Here is an 18758-nt window from a genome sequence, read left to right as displayed (position 1 = left end):
GAAACAATATTTAATAGTTTATATAGTGTAAGTAAAGTTTATTTTGCTCAACTAACACACTCAGGTAGAATTTGGAATTATTTCTTTCAGTGACATGTCCCCTTTAAAACAGGTGACCAGTAAATGCTACTCTAGCTGTTGCTATGGCTTATTTCACCTTCACTTAATTTCTTATATTACATACTTCTCTGTCTTTGTTGCATATTATTTAGCTTATATTGCTCCCCAAAAAGCTGTGTTACATGTAAGCATCCTCAAGACGTCGGTGACATGTCATCTCGCATGACATCTGTTCTCTTGGTTGTTACGTCTCAAGTTTAATCTTAGTTTCGCTTTTAGCTTTGCATATCTGAGCATATCAGGTTTGAGCAAGGATAGCAGTGTTGAAACAGTAAAATAGACATTTTATATCAGTGCAAGTTTATCTGGCCTTGAAATTTCACAGTATAAGTTTATTTAACCTTAACACTATAGTCTCTCATTTCTCAGGGTTGCTGGCCTCAATAATGAAAAGTAACGACTGAGTATGAAACAGGTACTGGGGAACAGTTAGAATGGGCAAAACAAGCCCTGGAACTAGCAGGGCCAAAGCAGGCAAGGCGGGTACTGGGAACAGGCAGAATTGTCTAGACAGGCAAGGTTTGCAAAGTATATCATTGATGTATAAAGGGATTTTGGAACGTGTGTGGTCAAAGTCTAAGCTATATAAGTCGGTAATATTTATGTTTGTTCTGCTGTACCATAATATGCACAGTAGTTAATAGAGGTCAGTAAGAGTTTGATCACCATACTAAGGCAAAATGCAAGTTTTAAAAAAAGATAAATAATCTAATGTAGACTAAATAATTTATTAGCTAGCATTAAGGTGCATTGTAAGGTGACCCCTGATATTAAAGATAATTAACCTTTCCTACAGTAACTTATCAGCAATTCAGCATTCCTACAGTAACTTATCAGCAATTTCAAGTGCCACTGTATCCACAGTTAAAAAAAATAAAAATAAAAAAAAATAGATATTTGTTTTTGCCTTTATCCCTATCCTTCTGGAACTTGTATGCTTGTATGTATTGTAGAGGTTGCTGTTGCTAGGGTTTTCTTTAAGGAGAAGGAAAGGCAAAATCTATAAATGATACCATTCAATAGTGCTACTACTGTTTATGAAAAACACTTTAGTTTTGGATCTTTTATAGCAAGAATGACTTAGTTAAACTTACTTCAAAGTTTAACCTCGCTGAAGTGAATGGCGCCGCCATCTTGGAAGTGGTATGCACACTTCCTTTTCTTCAGTGCACTACACTGCGCATGTGCAACATTCACTCCCCTGAGCACTTGCCGGATCGCTTCTGTGTATAGCGCGTCACCATAGCAACCGGACGCTTGCTATTGGTGCGCGCTCATAGTGGGCACAGACGGTCTGTTGGAAGGGAGCGCTCCTGTTTGTGTGCGTTCTGAGAAGAGGAACATGCGCATGTGCCGCCTACAATGCTGGTCTCGGTGTCTGTGCAGGAGTGATGCATTATGGGAATCCTCTTTACCCAGCTCAGCATTTTTTTTTCCTGTTTGGCTTCTGATCATCTGAACGATTAAAATTTGGGGAGATTTAAGGGCACTATTGAGACAACTGAAGGTATGCCTGCAGCTTGAGATTAACTCTTTAGTAGCCTTTCCTTCTACTTTAAAATTACAACCCATTGCACAATTACAACAGGCCATTGCTAGGACTGTGTTTGAAACCTGTTGCTAGCAATGTTTAAACATACTTTTAAACAAACATAAGACATTCTCAAGCAAGGAATGATTATTTTTTTACAGTTATTAACAACCTCAGTGAACTCCATTCATAAATTTGTCACATTATTGTAACACTAAGATGACAATGTTCATTGTCACAGACCTAGTTAGGTTTACTTAAACAGGAAATTGGATTGGTGTTGTATTTCCAGCATGCTCGGGATCTAGGGTTTTCCGGAATAAAGTGTCTTTCTGTAATATGGATCTCCATGTTTTGTCTGCTAAAATACAATTTAAACATTGAATGAACCCAACAGTATAGTTTTACCTCCAATAAGGATTGATTATATCTTAGTTAGGACAAGGTACTGTTTTTTATTAGAGAGAAAAAGGGAATCGTATGAGATGACCTTACCTTTATTTGGACTTTTTCAAATAGGGGATCCTAGTAGTTATGTTGCATGTCATATTTTCAGCAACTTTTTAATTTATCTTCTTTATTTTTGCTGTTTGGTTGTTTTGGGGCACTGACTCCAGCAGCCAAATATATTGCTTTGTGTAGCTACAACTGTATTGTTAATGTTTTTTTTTATTATATAGCTTTCTTTTCAGGCCTTCTCCTATTCATCATCTAGTTTGTTACTAAAACCATGGACTGGTTGCTAGAGTAAATAAGCTGTAGCAACCAGATTGGTACTGGAATTCCAAACTGCAGCACTGCTAAACAAAAAATGTAAATAATTAAAAAACACACTATAATCAATAAGACATATAACTTTACATCCTACTAAAAGTTCATTTAAACGAGAACTACCCTTAAATTATCAAAATCCCTTTTTATTCAATAAAAAATAAGAGCAAATGAAGCTCATGCTATACAAAATAATAGATCTCACATTAATACAGCTTAAAAGTATTTTAACATCAATACCAATAATGGTTTTCACAACCATGTTTTCCATAAAATGGGAAAAAAACCATAATTTATTTATATAGCTCCAGCAAGTTTGTAGTGATTTGCTATAATCATGGAACTGGCAAATGTGTTAAAGGGTCTGGCAAAAGATCTTTTATGAAAGCAATATTGTTTGAGTTTTCCTAATTTAAACTGCATAGTTTTGGAAGTTTGGTATAGTCGCAGTGGCATAACAAATATTCATTAGGTATCCTGTTTTCATCTACCAAAGAGCTGGCTGGCAGATCCAAATGGAGGCCCAGAAGGAGAGGAAAATATTCGTACTATTCTTGCTGAGGCTAAGAAGATTGCAGACTTATGTGAAGACCCCAAAGATAAAGAGGATATTTTACGTTCTCTAGGAGAGATAGCAGCTCTAACTGCCAAGCTCACTGATCTCCGTCGACAGTATGTATAAGTTTGGGTGGGGAAGATGTAAAGGAATCTAAAAGAAAACTATATTTTCAGAATGGCTATTTAACCACCAGATAATTTATTTCAGAATAAGTGAATTGTGATGGCGAATCTGTCCTGTTTCACTTCAAAAACATTTCCAAAACACATACATTCTCAAAATGTGTTGAAGCCAATGGGCAATTTTTTACACAGCTTTTTTCCCATAATTTGAGTCAATGGGCGTTTTATTGCGGTGGCACCTGGCATAAAATTTTGCCCATCCATGTTCAGAAATGCTGTCTCTCATTATACTCTCAGCATAAGAGATCTTGTACAATAGCTTGTTGGAGTAACTATGGTTTCCTTTAGTCTGTGGCATGTGGTGCTTGTGTCAAAATACAGTGGCTTGCAAAAGTATTCGGCCCCCTTGAACTTTTCCACATTTTGTCACAATACAGCCTCAAACATCAATTTTATTGGAATTCCACGTGAAAGACCAATACAAAATGGTGTACACGTGAGAAGTGGAACGAAAATCATACATGATTCCAAACATTTTTTACAAATAAATAACTGCAAAGTGGGGTGTGCGTAATTATTCAGCCCCCTTTGGTCTGAGTGCAGTCAGTTGCCCATAGACATTGCCTGATGAGTGCTAATGACTAAATAGAGTGCACCTGTGTGTAATCTAATGTCAGTACAAATACAGATGCTCTGTGACGGCCTCAGAGGTTGTCTAAGAGAATATTGAGAGCAACAACACCATAAGGTCCAAAGAACACACCAGACAGGTCAGGGATAAAGTTATTGAGAAATTTAAAGCAGGCTTAGGCTACTAAGCGTTTTCCAAAGCCTTGAACATCCCACGGAGCACTGTTCAAGCGATCATTCAGAACTGGAAGGAGTGTGGCACAACTGTAAACCTACCAAGACAAGGCCGTCCACCTAAACTCACAGGCCGAACAAGGAGGGCGCTGATCAGAAATGCAGCCAAGAGGCCCATGGTGACTCTGGACGAGCTGCAGAGATCTACAGCTCAGGTGGGGGAATCTGTCCATAGGACAACTATTAGTCGTGCACTGCACAAAGTTGGCCTTTATGGAAGAGTGGCAAGAAGAAAGCCATTGTTAACAGAAAACCATAAGAAGTCCCGTTTGCAGTTTGCCACAAGCCATGTGGGGGACACAGCAAACATGTGGAAGAAGGTGCTCTGGTCAGATGAGACCAAAATAGAACTTTTTGGCCAAAATGCAAAACGCTATGTGTGGCGGAAAACTAACACTGCACATCACTCTGAACACACCATCCCCACTGTCAAATATGGTGGTGGCAGCATCATGCTCTGGGGGTGCTTCTCTTCAGCAGGGACAGGGAAGCTGGTCAGAGTTGATGGGAAGATGGATGGTGCCAAATACAGGGCAATCTTGGAAGAAAACCTCTTGGAGTCTGCAAAAGACTTGAGACTGGGGCGGAGGTTCACCTTCCAGCAGGACAACGACCCTAAACATAAAGCCAGGGCAACAATGGAATGGTTTAAAACAAAACATATCCATGTGTTAGAATGGCCCAGTCAAAGTCCAGATCTAAATCCAATCGAGAATCTGTGGCAAGATCTGAAAACTGCTGTTCACAAACGCTGTCCATCTAATCTGACTGAGCTGGAGCTGTTTTGCAAAGAAGAATGGGCAAGGATTTCAGTCTCTAGATGTTCAAAGCTGGTAGAGACATACCCTAAAAGACTGGCAGCTGTAATTGCAGCAAAAGGTGGTTCTACAAAGTATTGACTCAGGGGGCTGAATAATTACGCACACCCCACTTTGCAGTTATTTATTTGTAAAAAATGTTTGGAATCATGTATGATTTTAGTTCCACTTCTCACGTGTACACCACTTTGTATTGGTCTTTCACGTGGAATTCCAATAAAATTGATTCATGTTTGTGGCTGTAATGTGACAAAATGTGGAAAAGTTCAAGGGGGCCGAATACTTTTGCAAGCCACTGTAGATATATTTTTATATATTATGTGTTAATGTTTAATTTTCAGCTTATTTGCTCTTACCTCATAGCATGTGTTGTTTTTTTTTTTTTTTTAATTAAGGGGAAAAGGAGACTCTCATGAAGCTCGTGCTTTGGCCAAACAGATTGCAACTTCTTTACAGAATCTGCAGACCAAGGTGAATCGTGCTGTGGCCAACAGCCGCCCTGTAAAGGCTGCTGTGAACATGGAAGGAAAGGTGGAACAGGCCCAACGCTGGATAGATAACCCAAGTGTAGACGACAAGGGTGTTGGTAAGACAAAGCTCTTATGGATTCTGATCTGGGAAAGGAAGGAAGTAACTAGAATTTTTGGGGAGATAACTAACAACTTCACACTCCCTTCTTTCCAGTGATTCTTCCTTTCCCTTTCTTTTAAGCCAACAGAGAATCATCAAATTAAGTTTCTGGTAACAGTATTTTTAAATTCATGTATGCTGTGGCCTTATGCATCTAAATACACTTACTGTTCTATTCACTTGAAACTGTACTCTATTGACCACCTAAGCTGTACTCTGCTTATGGAACATAGTACTAAAGATATAAGCTGTAACAAATCTGAAGCCTATCAAACCACTAGACCAGGGCTGAGAGATCCATAAACACCACATATTTTAAAATGTAATTCCGTGAGAGCCATACAATATGTTTGGCCGCGGATGCCGCGGGGCAAGGTACGGTGGGTCCCAAGGATGCCGGATGCGATGCAAAGGAGGGTGTGGCCTGCGCATGGCAGATAGAAGATGTGTTCTAAGGCTTAAAACACGTCTTCTATCCGCCGAGGGCAGGCCGCGCCCCCCCCCCGCATTATTTTTTTTAATAAAGATTTGGCAGCGAGCCAGATGCAGCCATCAAAAGAGCCACATCTGGCTCGCGAGCCATAGGTTCCCTACCCCTGCACTAGACAAACAAATTGAGCCAACACAATTTTCTCAAATATTTCCATTGTATTATGCCATTTGTTAGCATGCACTTGCCATTTGGTTTTACATATTTTTCCAGTCTGTTCTAAATGGTGTAACAAATGAGACAGGGTGTGGGGCAGAATCATGGCCTGCACATGATGGGTATTGCTGGAAAGCTGTTTTTCAGAGAGAGTAACTACTGTAAATTTTAACGAGGTGTAAGCCTGAATTTATACCTACTGTCCAACCCCCATCTCTACCACCATGGCATATTATTCTGTTTTATCTTGTCTTTTTATATTGCCCATTTATGTGCATTCCTGGTTTCAAATCCATACAAGATACTTTGTAATTGAGAGAGCACAGTCAAAAAAATGTTCTCTGACCTGAAAGTGTTCAATCCTTGGTCACAACCTTAGCCACAAATAAAAAAAAAAATTGGGTGGCCATTCCCCTGTTTGCATTGAGAATAAAAGTATTCGGTGCTGCTTTATTTTACTATATCCTTATTTTTAAATTTTTAAAATTTAGGTCAGGCAGCTATCCGGGGTTTGGTGGCAGAAGGTCGTCGGTTAGCAAACTCCATGATTGGGCCTTTCCGCCAGGACATGATGGCAAAATGTGACCGTGTGGAGCAGCTGGCAGGGCAGCTGGCAGAGCTTGCATTACGTGGTGAGGGTGACACACCACTGGCTCAGGCTGTAGCAGCTCAGCTTCAAGAAGCACTCAAGGTAAGGCAACCCTGTTAGTAATAGTATATAGTAAAAACCTCTACCACAGTTGACAATACTTGATACATGTGGTGATTCACTTAACAAAAAAAAACTTTTAGTAACCATCCAGCAAAGCCAGATTACCGCCATGTCAATTCTTGAGGTTGATTTGTGAGGCAGAATAACAGAGTATAAAGTTTGTGTCTTCAAGGGTCTCCCATTACAATGCAGTTGGTTTTCAGTTGCTAATTTTAGCCAGAATTTTAGATAAGTACGGATTGTTTAAGTCGAAGTTTGGCTGATACACCAATGAGGAATGGGCACCCTGTGGAAGTATGTTAAAAATGAGCCAGCCAAGATTTTTTTTCAGCACTAGAATCCTGCTACCCACCAAGCAAGTTAGCTGCAGAAGAACAATATCTAGGTTTATTTTTTAAGATAAGGAAAGCCCCCTTTTAATTTTAGAGTTTAAACCAATACTGACATGTTTCTAGAACATTTATAGGAACGTCAGTATTACTGGGGGAGTTTAGGAATCAACTTTTTTCTGATAATAAATCACTCACTTTCTGCATTTTGAGTTACAGCATGATTAATATTTAAAGCTATGTCCATCTGTATAGCTAAGACACAAAAGTTTTTATGTAAATTGATAAAAATTCCACAACTTTGTTCACCCGTTCATAACCATCAGACAGATTGATTGGTGGAGAAAATTAATAAGTCTTTAAAGTGGACCTGTCACCCAGACATGAAAATCTGTATAATAAAAGTCCTGTTCAAATTAAACATAAAACCCAAATTCATTTTTATATTAACACATCCAAACCCATTATAAAGGCATTTAAAAATCACAGCTGTCAATCATATATTGCCTGTCCCGCCTCTATGCCTTAGGCATAGAGGCGGGGCAGACAGTAACTTTAGCTTTCCATTCAGCACTTCCTAGATGTCACTGCACTTCTCACTTTCCCTCCCTCCTCCTTATCTAACTGTGTAGCCAGTGCATGGGCCTGGGCATCTGCTCCCCCATTCTGGCACATACACAAGATTTTGGCATGATACAATGCTTGCCTTCATAACAGTGTCCACAAAATGGTGCCTGCCTGCTTGCTTTGATTAATTCCAAGACGGAAGGAAACAAGTTTTATATTATTTATATAGAGTAAGTAAAGTTTATTTTGCTCAACTAACAATATAGAAAATAATTTGGACTTATTTCTTAGGGTGACAGGTCCACTTTAAAATAATACTGACACCAGAAATTATACCTTTTGTACATCTATTCTTTGCATGTTGTTTATAATTTTGAAATAAAAGTATTTGCCCAATGTTTTAACATTACCTATCTGATCAAACACAATCAGTGAAGGTAACCATGCTCCCAAGGGTTAACGATTCAGCTCTTAATCTTGGTGTACACCTCCACAAGAGTGTAAAAAACAAAAATAAGCTTAAACAAAGCCACCAGGCGAGAGCAAAATGCAGTGCCCCAAAAGATGAGGTGCTTTATCACCCATGAGAAATCTGGTCAATCAATAGTGTCCAAAAATGCCTGCCCATCTGTCACAACCATTGGAGTTGCCACTTGTAAAATACTGTTACATGCTGCAATCTCAAGTAATTGTGTGATATTGCCGCCTTCTGCATTTTTATGCAGTTACCCGGGATCAATGCATGTAAATTGTTATACATGCAGTGATTCCAATAGATACAAGTGGGTGGGTATTCCAGTGCTTCGTACCTTGTGGGAAAGAAGACTTTTCATTGGAGACAAAGTGCACTGTCTGTCATGGCTATAAAAGGAATGTTGCTGGAAAAAAAATTGTTACTGCAGGTAACAGGTATATGGAAGATACCATGTAGCCTTCTTGACTTTGCAGAAGAAAAATGGGGTAAGGAAACTACTCCTTACTAAACCATAATTAAACACATTATTTAACTGCTGTTGTAATTCCAGTCATTAACACACAGGAAGCCTAGATAAGGGTTGTCACTTGGCTAAAATCTGTTCCTTATATGTAATAAAAGACACTATGTTTGCCCAGTACCAGTAACCCATAGCAGCCAATAACATGTTTGCTTTTTAACAAGTGACCAGTACATTCTATCTGCTGATTGGCTGCTATGGGAAACCCTCTGGGGCAGTAGAGTATCTTTTAGAACATATCCAAATGACCAATGAAAGTTGAGGTAATACATTGAATGGTGTATCATGTATAAATCACGCTTTCATAATGAATATACACATTTTATTATATCACAAACCTTATATGCAAGCCCGGATTTGTGGCAAGGCCTCAAAGGCCCAAGCCTAAGGTGGCATAAATTTAGGGGCAGCATGCCACCCAGCCACAAGTAAAATTTGCTCAGATACGGAGCTCTGGGGACACATCCTCTCCCCAGTTCTAGAACAATTCTTGTTAGTAACAAACATAAAAATTACATATAACAGAATCTTACAGGAGGGCATTGTATTCCAACCTTTTTAAACACAGTTTTACTTTAATAAATGTGAACATGCAATTAAAGGAGAAGGTAAAAGGCAAAAAGTTAATTTCAAACTGCAGGAATACCTTCAGTTCTCTCAATAGTCTCCCCATATTTCACATGTTTAGATGATCAGAAGCCAAACAGGAAGAAAAAATGCTGTGTAAAGAAAGTTTCCATAATGCCCTCCTGCACCAAGACCCAGACCAGTGTACATGCTCAGTAAGACTGAGTCAGCTGAGTTTTTAGCATTCTTGAGGGAGGGGGGGAACAGGAGAGAGGAGAGAGCTGCGTGTCTCTGGCACAGGAATTACAGATATAACAAATCTTTTGACAGAGAAGTCAGTGCAGCGTTTCTGTGAGTGCTTATGGCTGTATTTACATAGACCTTTCTGATAAAGCTTATTTAGTTTTTACCTTTCTTTCTCCTTTAAAGGCAAGAGTGCCAGAAATGTGCCAGGCAGGGCCAGTGCTGCTTGGAGTGTTGTGTTTTAATAATTCTCCAATAAGCCTGTTTTTTTATGTAACATTGTTGGAGTTACTGTTATAATTGCTTGTCATGGTAAGGACACCCAGGAGCCTGCACCAGATACTGCAATTACAGTTTAAATATTTTTACATGGTCACTCTTGGGTTAGTGACCTGCAGTTAGAGACCCTCACCCAACCCATACCTGCTTTCCCTAAGCCTGACCTGCACCCGCTAACCTGCTTTCTTATCCTCATGCAAACCCGATCTGTGTGATGTGACATAACTCGCCATTCGGTTTTACATAGCCATAAGCATCCCCTAAATGGCCACCCCACTGCAGCAGGTCGGGTACTCGCAGGTTACCTGCTCAGTGGGGACATCAAGTAGATTCCCAACTGCTTTGGGGGATATCCCACGGTTACACCACCCGATGCAGGACTCTATCTTGAATGGCTTGCTTTCAATGAAACCCCCAAAATAAGTCTATTTGGGTTGCATTGCCCTGTATTAGACACAATTTAACTAGTAATAATTGATCCTAGAGTAGCACCAGTGAAATGGTTAAATTAAATGAGCAGTAGTTAGGTGTTTTATATAAATGAGTTTAAGGAAGAAATGCTATTTCTGGATTGAGCAAAATTTATTGCTCACCATAATAGAGGATCTTTATAAATCAGTTGAGATCATCAGAGGTTTTTAGTACAGTTGGCAAGAGCAAAAGTTGCTATTTACATGTTAACACTAGCAATAGAATAGAAGAAAACTGAAAATAAGAAAAAAACTAGCCTTATACCTAGGGAGGCTTTGTTCAGTAAGGACCGAATGAGGCTGATCTGATAGTTTAAACCGCCCCCCAACAACAACTATCAGGGTCATTCAAACAGGATAAAATAGACAGTGCTGATAGTTTACTGATAATTGCCTATGTTTTAGCAGAACAATTCTCAGTATTGTCTATTGCAGGGTATGTTCTGGCATTTAGTAGTCTATTAAGACTCAGCAGTCACCAGCTTATATCGGACTGTGTTTAATTAGTTAGGTGCTCAAGCTTTAGACTTCTAATTTAATTATTTGTTAAAGAAATGGTCATTAATTATAAGAGCTGAACATTCTTTTTTTTTTTTTTTAATAATCCAATCGACTGTAGGATCTAAAGGGGAAAATGCAGGAAGCAATGACTCAAGAGGTGTCTGATGTTTTTAGTGACACAACAACACCCATTAAACTTTTAGCTGTTGCAGCAACATCTCCTTCTGATACCCCCAACAGAGATGAGGTAGGTATTTTCATGGTTATCTTTTTTCCTTTAAAAAATATATTTACCTAGAATTGTTCTTATTCATAAATGAGACTTCACTCTCAAGTACTGTTCTTTGTTCAAATAATCCCTAATAGTGGTGGAATAAAAAATGTGTCTGTAGTGTAGATCATCATACCAATATTTCCCTACCGCAGCACTAAATGAGGGCGATAGAATACCACTTTGGTTGGTAAAAAGCCCATTGACTAATTCCTTTTAACCAGTAAAACTCAACACCCTACAACAAACCTGCAGTTTTTTTGTCAATGGCTCTCTATGCACTAGTGATGTGGCCCCCTGGACCCACTTAGTCTCTAGTGCCACACTGGGTGGATCCTTGGTTTACATTTATCTGCAGTCTGAGAATCCACTAGGCTTAGCGTCTGAGGACCCACACTTGAGCCATTGCATTGGCCTAGGTTCCTCCTATCATCCCTTTTGTATGCCTGCTCCATTCATGCCCCTGCATGTCTCATTAATTATACAGTTAAACATTTGCCTAAATGCTACATTGAATTCTCTGATGTCTTTGAGAAAAAGAATGCAGAGACTCTTTCTCCACATAGACCTTATGACTGCCGAACTTATTCCTGGCAAAATTCCTCCAAGGGGAAGAACTTATCCATTGTCAGTCCCAGAGACCCAGGCCATGAAAGAGTACATCCAAGAAAATCTTTCCAGAGGCTTCATTAGAAAATATAGTTCTCCTGCTGGTGTTGAGTTCTTCTTCGGTCAAAAGAAAGATGGGGGTCTTGGACAGTGTATTAACTGATGCAGTCTCAATAAAAACCACAGTCAAGAATCGCTATCCACTCCCCCTAATTCAAGAATTCTTTTACAGATTAAAAGGATCCCAAGGTTTTCTCCAAACTTGGGCTTTTGATTTTTGGGTGCTTACAACCTGACTCATATCCGTTAAGGGGACGAGTGGAAAACTACATTTAAAACCTGTAATGGCCACTGCGAGTACCTAGCCATGCCCTTTGGTTGTGCAATGCTCCTGCATTCCAAGATTTCATAAATGATATTTTTTGTGATATGTTACAATCATGTGTAGTAGTATACCTTGACAATATCCTGGTGTTTTCCTCCTCCTTATCAGAACACATTCCTCAAGTTAACCCAGTTCTACAATGTCTCGTAGAAAATAATATTTATGCTAAATTGAAGAATGTGAGTTTCGTAACTCAAAGATTCCTTTCCTAGGGTACATTGTTTCTTCTTCCTGCTTTGAGATGGATCCTGCCAAGGTTTCTGCTGTTACAGAGTGGCCTACACCTATTGTTTTGAAGGCCATACAACTATTCTTTGGTTTTACAGAACTTTTACAGAAGTTTCATTAAAGGATATTCTCAAACTTCCATCACACCTCTTAATTATAAAGACCCTAATTCTCTCTGGTCTCCTGAGGCCATCTCTAAAGTCACATTTGCTTCCGCTCCAGTTCTGATCCACCCAGATACGTCTAGGCCATTTACTTTAAAAGTTGACGCCTCGATACAGGGGTAGGAGCTATTTTATCTCAACCAATTGATTTTCAAGGTCCTCCTTACCTCTGTGCCTTTTTCTTGCAAAAATGATCACCTGCCAAGAAAAATTATAATATTGGCAATTGGGAGTTACTGGCCATAAAATTGGCTTTGGAGGAATGGCGTCATTTACTAGATAGAGCTTTGGAGCCTGTTACTAGTCTTATTGACCATAAGAACTTGGAATACATTTCTTCTGCTAAGAGTTTGAATCCTCGACAGGCCAGATGGGCATTATTCTTCTCCAGGTTGAATCTCATCATCTCCTATAGACCTGGGTCCAAAAGCATCAAGGCCGATGCCCTGTCCAGATCCTTGACTTCAGAACAGTCACAGTCCCTCCCTGCCTGCCTCCTGACGTACGAATTTTAGCTGCCTACTACTGACCCTTTGCTCGACTCTGACCTTGCCTTTGCCGGATCCCTTTCGTACCGACATTTTTGGATAAACCTTGTCCATGTTATAGGATCCTTGTCAAATCCGCCACAGAAAGTTCCAAAAGGGCTTTCTTACTACAAGAAAGAGGCTAGTTCTGGCAGTTTACGGGCTCCTGTACATTACAGTCTTTAATGCTACCTCTTTCTCCACCCACATTTCCTTGGAAGATTTGGGAAGTTGGAAAATTAAAGAATTTTCAGTTTTAATCTTTGCTGTGTTTACTGTTAAAAATACCAGCTAAAGCAGTTGGGTTTAACACAAGCCCTATTCATGGAAATTGTGTTATACTGCACCATTGGAAACAAGTGGTATACTGCACCATTGTTGCAGAGCAGTAATATCTGCCAAATTGTCCAACAAGCTGTCTAGCTCGTTGGGCTTTCTTGCCAATTTATGTGTTCAACCTTAGCTGTAATTTTGTATAGTTCTAGAAATTACTTTATGTAATTTATAGTGATGATCAGCTGAACAGTTTATATTTGGTTTATCTTTAATCTTTCTTATTCATTTTTTCTCATGCAGGTTTTTGAAGAAAGGGCTACAAACTTTGAGAGCCACTCAGCACGTCTGGGCGCTACTGCTGAGAAGGCAGCTGCTGTAGGATCAGCTAATAAAGCAACTGTGGAGGGAATACAAGCTGCTGTGAAATCAGCAAGGGAGCTTACTCCTCAGGTTTGTCTGCCTGAACACTGTCACATGGTTAAAAGTAAGGCTATAGAAAAAAAATGTGAAATGGAAGCCTCACAATATCTAATCTGCTGATCTGAAACGGAACCCAGCAAAGTTCAAGATTGTAGTTATACGTTGTTCTGGTAAAAGAAGATCATTTTACAGCATCTTGTGTGTCTACTAGATTTTCAAGAAAGCCTAATGGAGTGGGCCATTCTAGACTGATCTTGTATGTTAAGTTATACCTTAAGGCTGGTGAAACGCAGGCTGAGAATCAGCCCATCTGCTGGCATCAGCTTCCTACCTTGCCTGCACCCAGAACCATTTGTGTTGACCTGGGTGCAGGAACACACAGCAGATATCTGCAAATAAACACTAGAGTTTGCATTTTCACTGCCGATATCTGCACCTGAGCTGACACAATGGTTTTGGGTCCAAGGACAGAAGGAGGCTGATGTCAGCAGAAGCACTGATTCTGAGCCTGCATTTTTCCTCTATCCAAGAATTAGCCTGTATGGCATCAGCCTTTCGATAGAGAGATAGGCTGGGTTAGAAGGCAGTCACATGAAGTGAGCTAAGGGAGTGTCAACAGTGGAAGGAATGTGGATTATTAAATCAGTCAGTTAAATCTCCACTGCAAGTTGCATGTTTCATCTTTGCAAAAAGCATGTACTGAAGTGTGGGGATATAACATGACGCAGCAACTAATTATAATATCTAGGGCCTATTATATAGAAGATCAGTTAGCAACTTGGTAAATCTTTGCCATGGTTTTCTGATTAAAGAGTTTATTTCCAGTACTGCAATTATTTATTCAAGGGGAGAAAATAATTGACAGAATCTTAAGTCCCTAAATGCAATATGAATCGGGGATTAAAGATTCAGGTGGGTGATAGGTTTAATGCTGCTGTATGAGCTTGTGCACTGACATGCAGGCTATTATCAGGGTAAACAATTTTTCATTTGGCAGAGGACAAAGCATCACTGTGGGTTGAGTTAATCTGTTATCAGAGTACATTAACTGGCATTTTGGGTGAAGTATTGCACATAACTCAGCCTGCAAATCTTACAGGTTGTTTCTGCTGCTCGCATCCTACTGCGCAACCCAGGTAATCAAGCAGCCTATGAGCACTTTGAAACTATGAAGAATCAGTGGATTGACAATGTGGAAAAAATGACTGGTATGTCTGAGTATATTTTGTATTTTCTTTTATTTTTTGTTGCATATTTTTTGAATATTGTTACTTTTTTCCATGCAGTTATGCCTACATTTTTTGTTTTTCTTATATTTTATCTCAGGCTTGGTAGATGAGGCAATTGACACCCGGTCTCTATTGGATGCTTCTGAAGAAGCCATTAAAAAAGACATAGATAAGTGTAAAGTTGCCATGGCTAATATGCAGCCACAGATGCTAGTCGCTGGGGCTACTAGTATTGCCCGCCGTGCTAATCGCATTTTACTAGTGGCAAAAAGGGAAATGGAAAACTCTGAAGATCCCAAGTTCCGTGATGCTGTAAAAAATGCTTCAGATGAGCTCAGTAAGACCATCTCCCCTATGGTGATGGAAGCTAAAGCAGTTGCTGGAAACATCTCCAATCCTGGTAAGACACACACTTATAAATATTTCCTGCATACAAACACAAAAAATCCGTATAATATAATATTATGCATGCCCTTTAGTGCTTAGTTAAGAAGCTATTGTGCCTCCCCCCACTTCATGGTGTGTAGTAAATGACCTCTCTTATATACAAAATGCAAAACTACCTCTTGTAAATAAACCATATAGGATATTTCAGTAAAGAAAATCTAAGATAGTGAAGAGAATGCTCCAAGATATAACTATTTGTTCTGTGTCATCAACAACTGTTGAATAAGTAAGGTGTTATGAACAAAAGCCCACTGCTAAGAGTACTACTCCGTTTGATGAAACAAAGATCAGTATTCCACCCTTGCTTTAAAAAGAGAAGCATGCATTTCTTCTCCAAATCAGGGTCTGATTAACAGCATACTTTTTTAACCCTCTAAGTGCCAGCAGAATTTCACATTTCATTTCCCCCCAGTGCCAGACGCATTGTAAACATTTTGTGCTCTCTCATTAAAGGGGCATTTACTGCTCAAGTTTTTGTGTATTTCCACTTCTGGAACAAAATTTAGAGCTCTAAATACCAGGGGAAAAAAATGCTGTTTTTCATGATATAGGTTTTTATACCAGAATAATATTTTATTTTATGGACAAACATTCAACTGATTCAGAAAGCCTTGTGTCTCCCAAACATGCAAATACCTTATATGTATAGTTTTATAGAGATCTCTGACTTTTATAGATTACAAACTCCCAGTAGTAAATTACCAAATTTTCAAAAGCATTACAGCAGAATTTGGCATACTTTAGATTCTAAAGCCAAAAATCCCGGAACATTAGGTTTACCCCAGGAAACCTATATTTTTGAAAAGTACACATTCTGCCGAATCCAAAATGGGTAGCCATCGCTTTCAACTCCTAAGTACCAAACAGCAATGTTTTTTTGAATTTAGCAGTTTCTATAAAAAAAAAACATTATGAAAATTCTAAAAAAATCGCTTCAGAGCTTCCACTTTTAAGCATCATATCTCGTACATAACATTAGGTACCAAGAATAATAAATATGAAAGCCAAGGGTCCACTGAGCAGTTTGATGCCCATTGTGCATAGGATTACTAAAGTATCTGGCATTTAGAGACCCCAAAAGGAAGTTAGTGCATACAAATTGCCCCAGAGATCAGTAGCAACTGAAAATTCAACACATTTATTTCATATTTGTCGGGTAAAAATACAAAAAAATAAGTTGACCATCCAGAACCATATATTTTTGGAAATATAAAACGTTCTAAATATGAACACCAAGGGTCTACTGAAGAGTTTGATGCCCAATATGCATAGATTTACCAAACTATATTGTGTCCAGAGGCACCCAAATGAAAAAAAGTGCATATGAATTTTTAAGTCTGAAGCTCTGGCGACTGCTATGTAAGCACCCGGTATGTGTATTATGTGTCATAAGACCTTCTACAGTATGGAGATCCTAGAAAACCACACATTCTGATGAAACAAAAGTGTGTGTGTGTGTGTACACTTTGCAAAATGCTTGTTGTGTGCATACATACGTACGCTTTGAAAGCCGCTCCTCCACTCCCAAACCGGGAAGAACTGCAGAACATAGAATCTACTTTCTGTGGCACTTCAGTCCTTATATCCACAGAAAGTAGATTCTACATTCTGTAGCACTTAAAGGGTTAAACTTCATAACGTCACAGAAAATAAATAAAAGATTCATGTTCATTTGCATCTTAACTTGGGTTATCTCTCATCTTATTATGTTGGTTTGAAAACCCAATATATTGTTCTTCATCTTAAATTTCTACTTCTTAATCTTCTTTTTCTTCTTCCTGGCACCGCCCATTTTCTGAATGCTTCTCCTACAGTTTTAGGGGTACAGCACTCAAACTCTCCACACTGCTTCTTCCTATAGATAAGCAGGTTGCTTTTGCTTTTCTAAGTGACAACCCCCATCTTTTTGTGGCACCATAAAAAATGAATTATACATAACAGATGTCTTTTACACTTCAGTCTGCATCCTCTAAATCCCACAATTCATTACACACCGTATGTCAATAAGGAAGGAAACATCACAGTGCAATGCAAAGTTATTACAATTTGTAACATCAGTGTTTTAGTCCATCCTCCCCTCCCATTTTAAATGATACAGAAAAAGAACTGTTTTGCAGCTGGATTTCAGCATATAAAATGGACCGGACCAGCCACTTGTATCTGCTTTGTTTTTTAACAGCTAATTTTAGTAGCTTTAGTCATTTTCTCACTTGCTAAAAATCCATCCAACCCTTCCTTAAAGTTTAAGGAGAAGGAAAGACTAAGTAATCTTTAGCAGAAAGAGTACTTCGGTAATCAGACTTCCTTTCTCAGAAAAAATCCTTCATTCCTGGGCTGAGTCTGCTCAGCTCTTGCCCTTCTCCTGCTGCCCCTCCCATAAGAATTTATTCCCCCCCCCCCCCCCCCCCATCAGAATGTGGTCAGAATGTGTGATCCATGCTTAGAGCAGCACCAAAGCTAGGGAGACCAAGCTAAAATGGCAGCTGCTGTCTAAAACAAAGGAAGGGAGCTTCTAGGGCGGTTTACTCAGTTATGGTAAAGCTTTCTGCAGAATAAATATAGTGTTCTAGGTGGCACTAATGTGGCGAATCTATTGGCAGTAAAATGACTTCCCTTCTCCTCTTATTTATCTGCCAATACAACCACTTCTAGTTAAGAACTCTGCAGCTCTTACTACAATTTTATTGTTAATGTTACATTATATGACTTATCTTTTTATGTAGGCCCTTCTCTATTCATATTCATATTCCTGTTCCTTTTACCAGCCACTGCCTGGTTACTAGTTTAAAATGGGCCCTAGCAACCACATAACTGCTGAAATTCCAAATTGGAGAGTGGCTGAAAAAAAAAAAAAAAAAAAAAAAAAAGCTAAATAATTCAAAAACTGTGAATAATAAAACTGAGGACCAATTACAGGTTGTCTCAAAATAGCACTCTCTACATCATACTAAAAGTTAATTTAGGTGAACAACTCCTTTAAGCAACTTTTCTTCAATGTAAACAATACCAACTTGGCCAGCTGTTCTTCAAATCTGATATTTTGCTTACCCTTTACAAGCTTAGTTGGTTTTCTATTGACTTTCTAATTTACTCCTCCTATGAATCTATACACATTTAATACAACTTAAAATCATGATACATAAACTTAGGTTGTCTACTACATCCTAGACAAAGCAACATAGGATAATAGCAGGCATTTTCTCCACTTTTGGCCAGGAATTTCCTAAGTGTGGATTTTTAAAGGGGTTATCCACCTTTGAGGTACCTTCTAGTTTGATATAGAGTGTAATATTCCGAGACAATTTGCTATTTGTCTTCATTTTTTATTTCAGTTTTTTGCTCAGCAGCTCTCCAGCTTGAAGTTTCAGCAGATATTTGGTTGCTAGGATCCAGTTACCTTAGCAACCATGGAGTGGTTTTAATGAAAGTCTGATATATGAATAGGAGAGGGACTGAATAGAAAGATAAGTAATATAAA

The 18758-nt window shown here is 38.9% G+C and overlaps 1 protein-coding gene across 5 annotated transcripts in view; it reads left to right on the top strand.

Annotated features, from left to right (window-relative positions):
- The window catches only part of vcl (vinculin), a 117043-nt gene that overhangs the window by 76399 nt on the left and 21886 nt on the right, over positions 1-18758 (top strand). For all 5 annotated transcript variants that reach the window (XM_031904678.1, XM_031904675.1, XM_031904676.1 and 2 more), the window contains 7 exons: positions 2919-3094; positions 5181-5371; positions 6553-6752; positions 10843-10971; positions 13485-13634; positions 14704-14812; positions 14931-15233. In XM_031904678.1, coding sequence (XP_031760538.1) covers positions 2919-3094; positions 5181-5371; positions 6553-6752; positions 10843-10971; positions 13485-13634; positions 14704-14812; positions 14931-15233 — 1258 coding nt within the window. The remainder of the gene's footprint in view (positions 1-2918; positions 3095-5180; positions 5372-6552; positions 6753-10842; positions 10972-13484; positions 13635-14703; positions 14813-14930; positions 15234-18758) is intronic.

The sequence above is a fragment of the Xenopus tropicalis genome, chromosome 7 (genome assembly GCF_000004195.4).
Source record: "Xenopus tropicalis strain Nigerian chromosome 7, UCB_Xtro_10.0, whole genome shotgun sequence".
NCBI classification, from domain to species: domain Eukaryota; kingdom Metazoa; phylum Chordata; class Amphibia; order Anura; family Pipidae; genus Xenopus; species Xenopus tropicalis.
The sequence above is the reverse complement of the archived record's forward strand: the minus strand, read 5'-3'. Positions and strand labels throughout refer to the sequence as shown.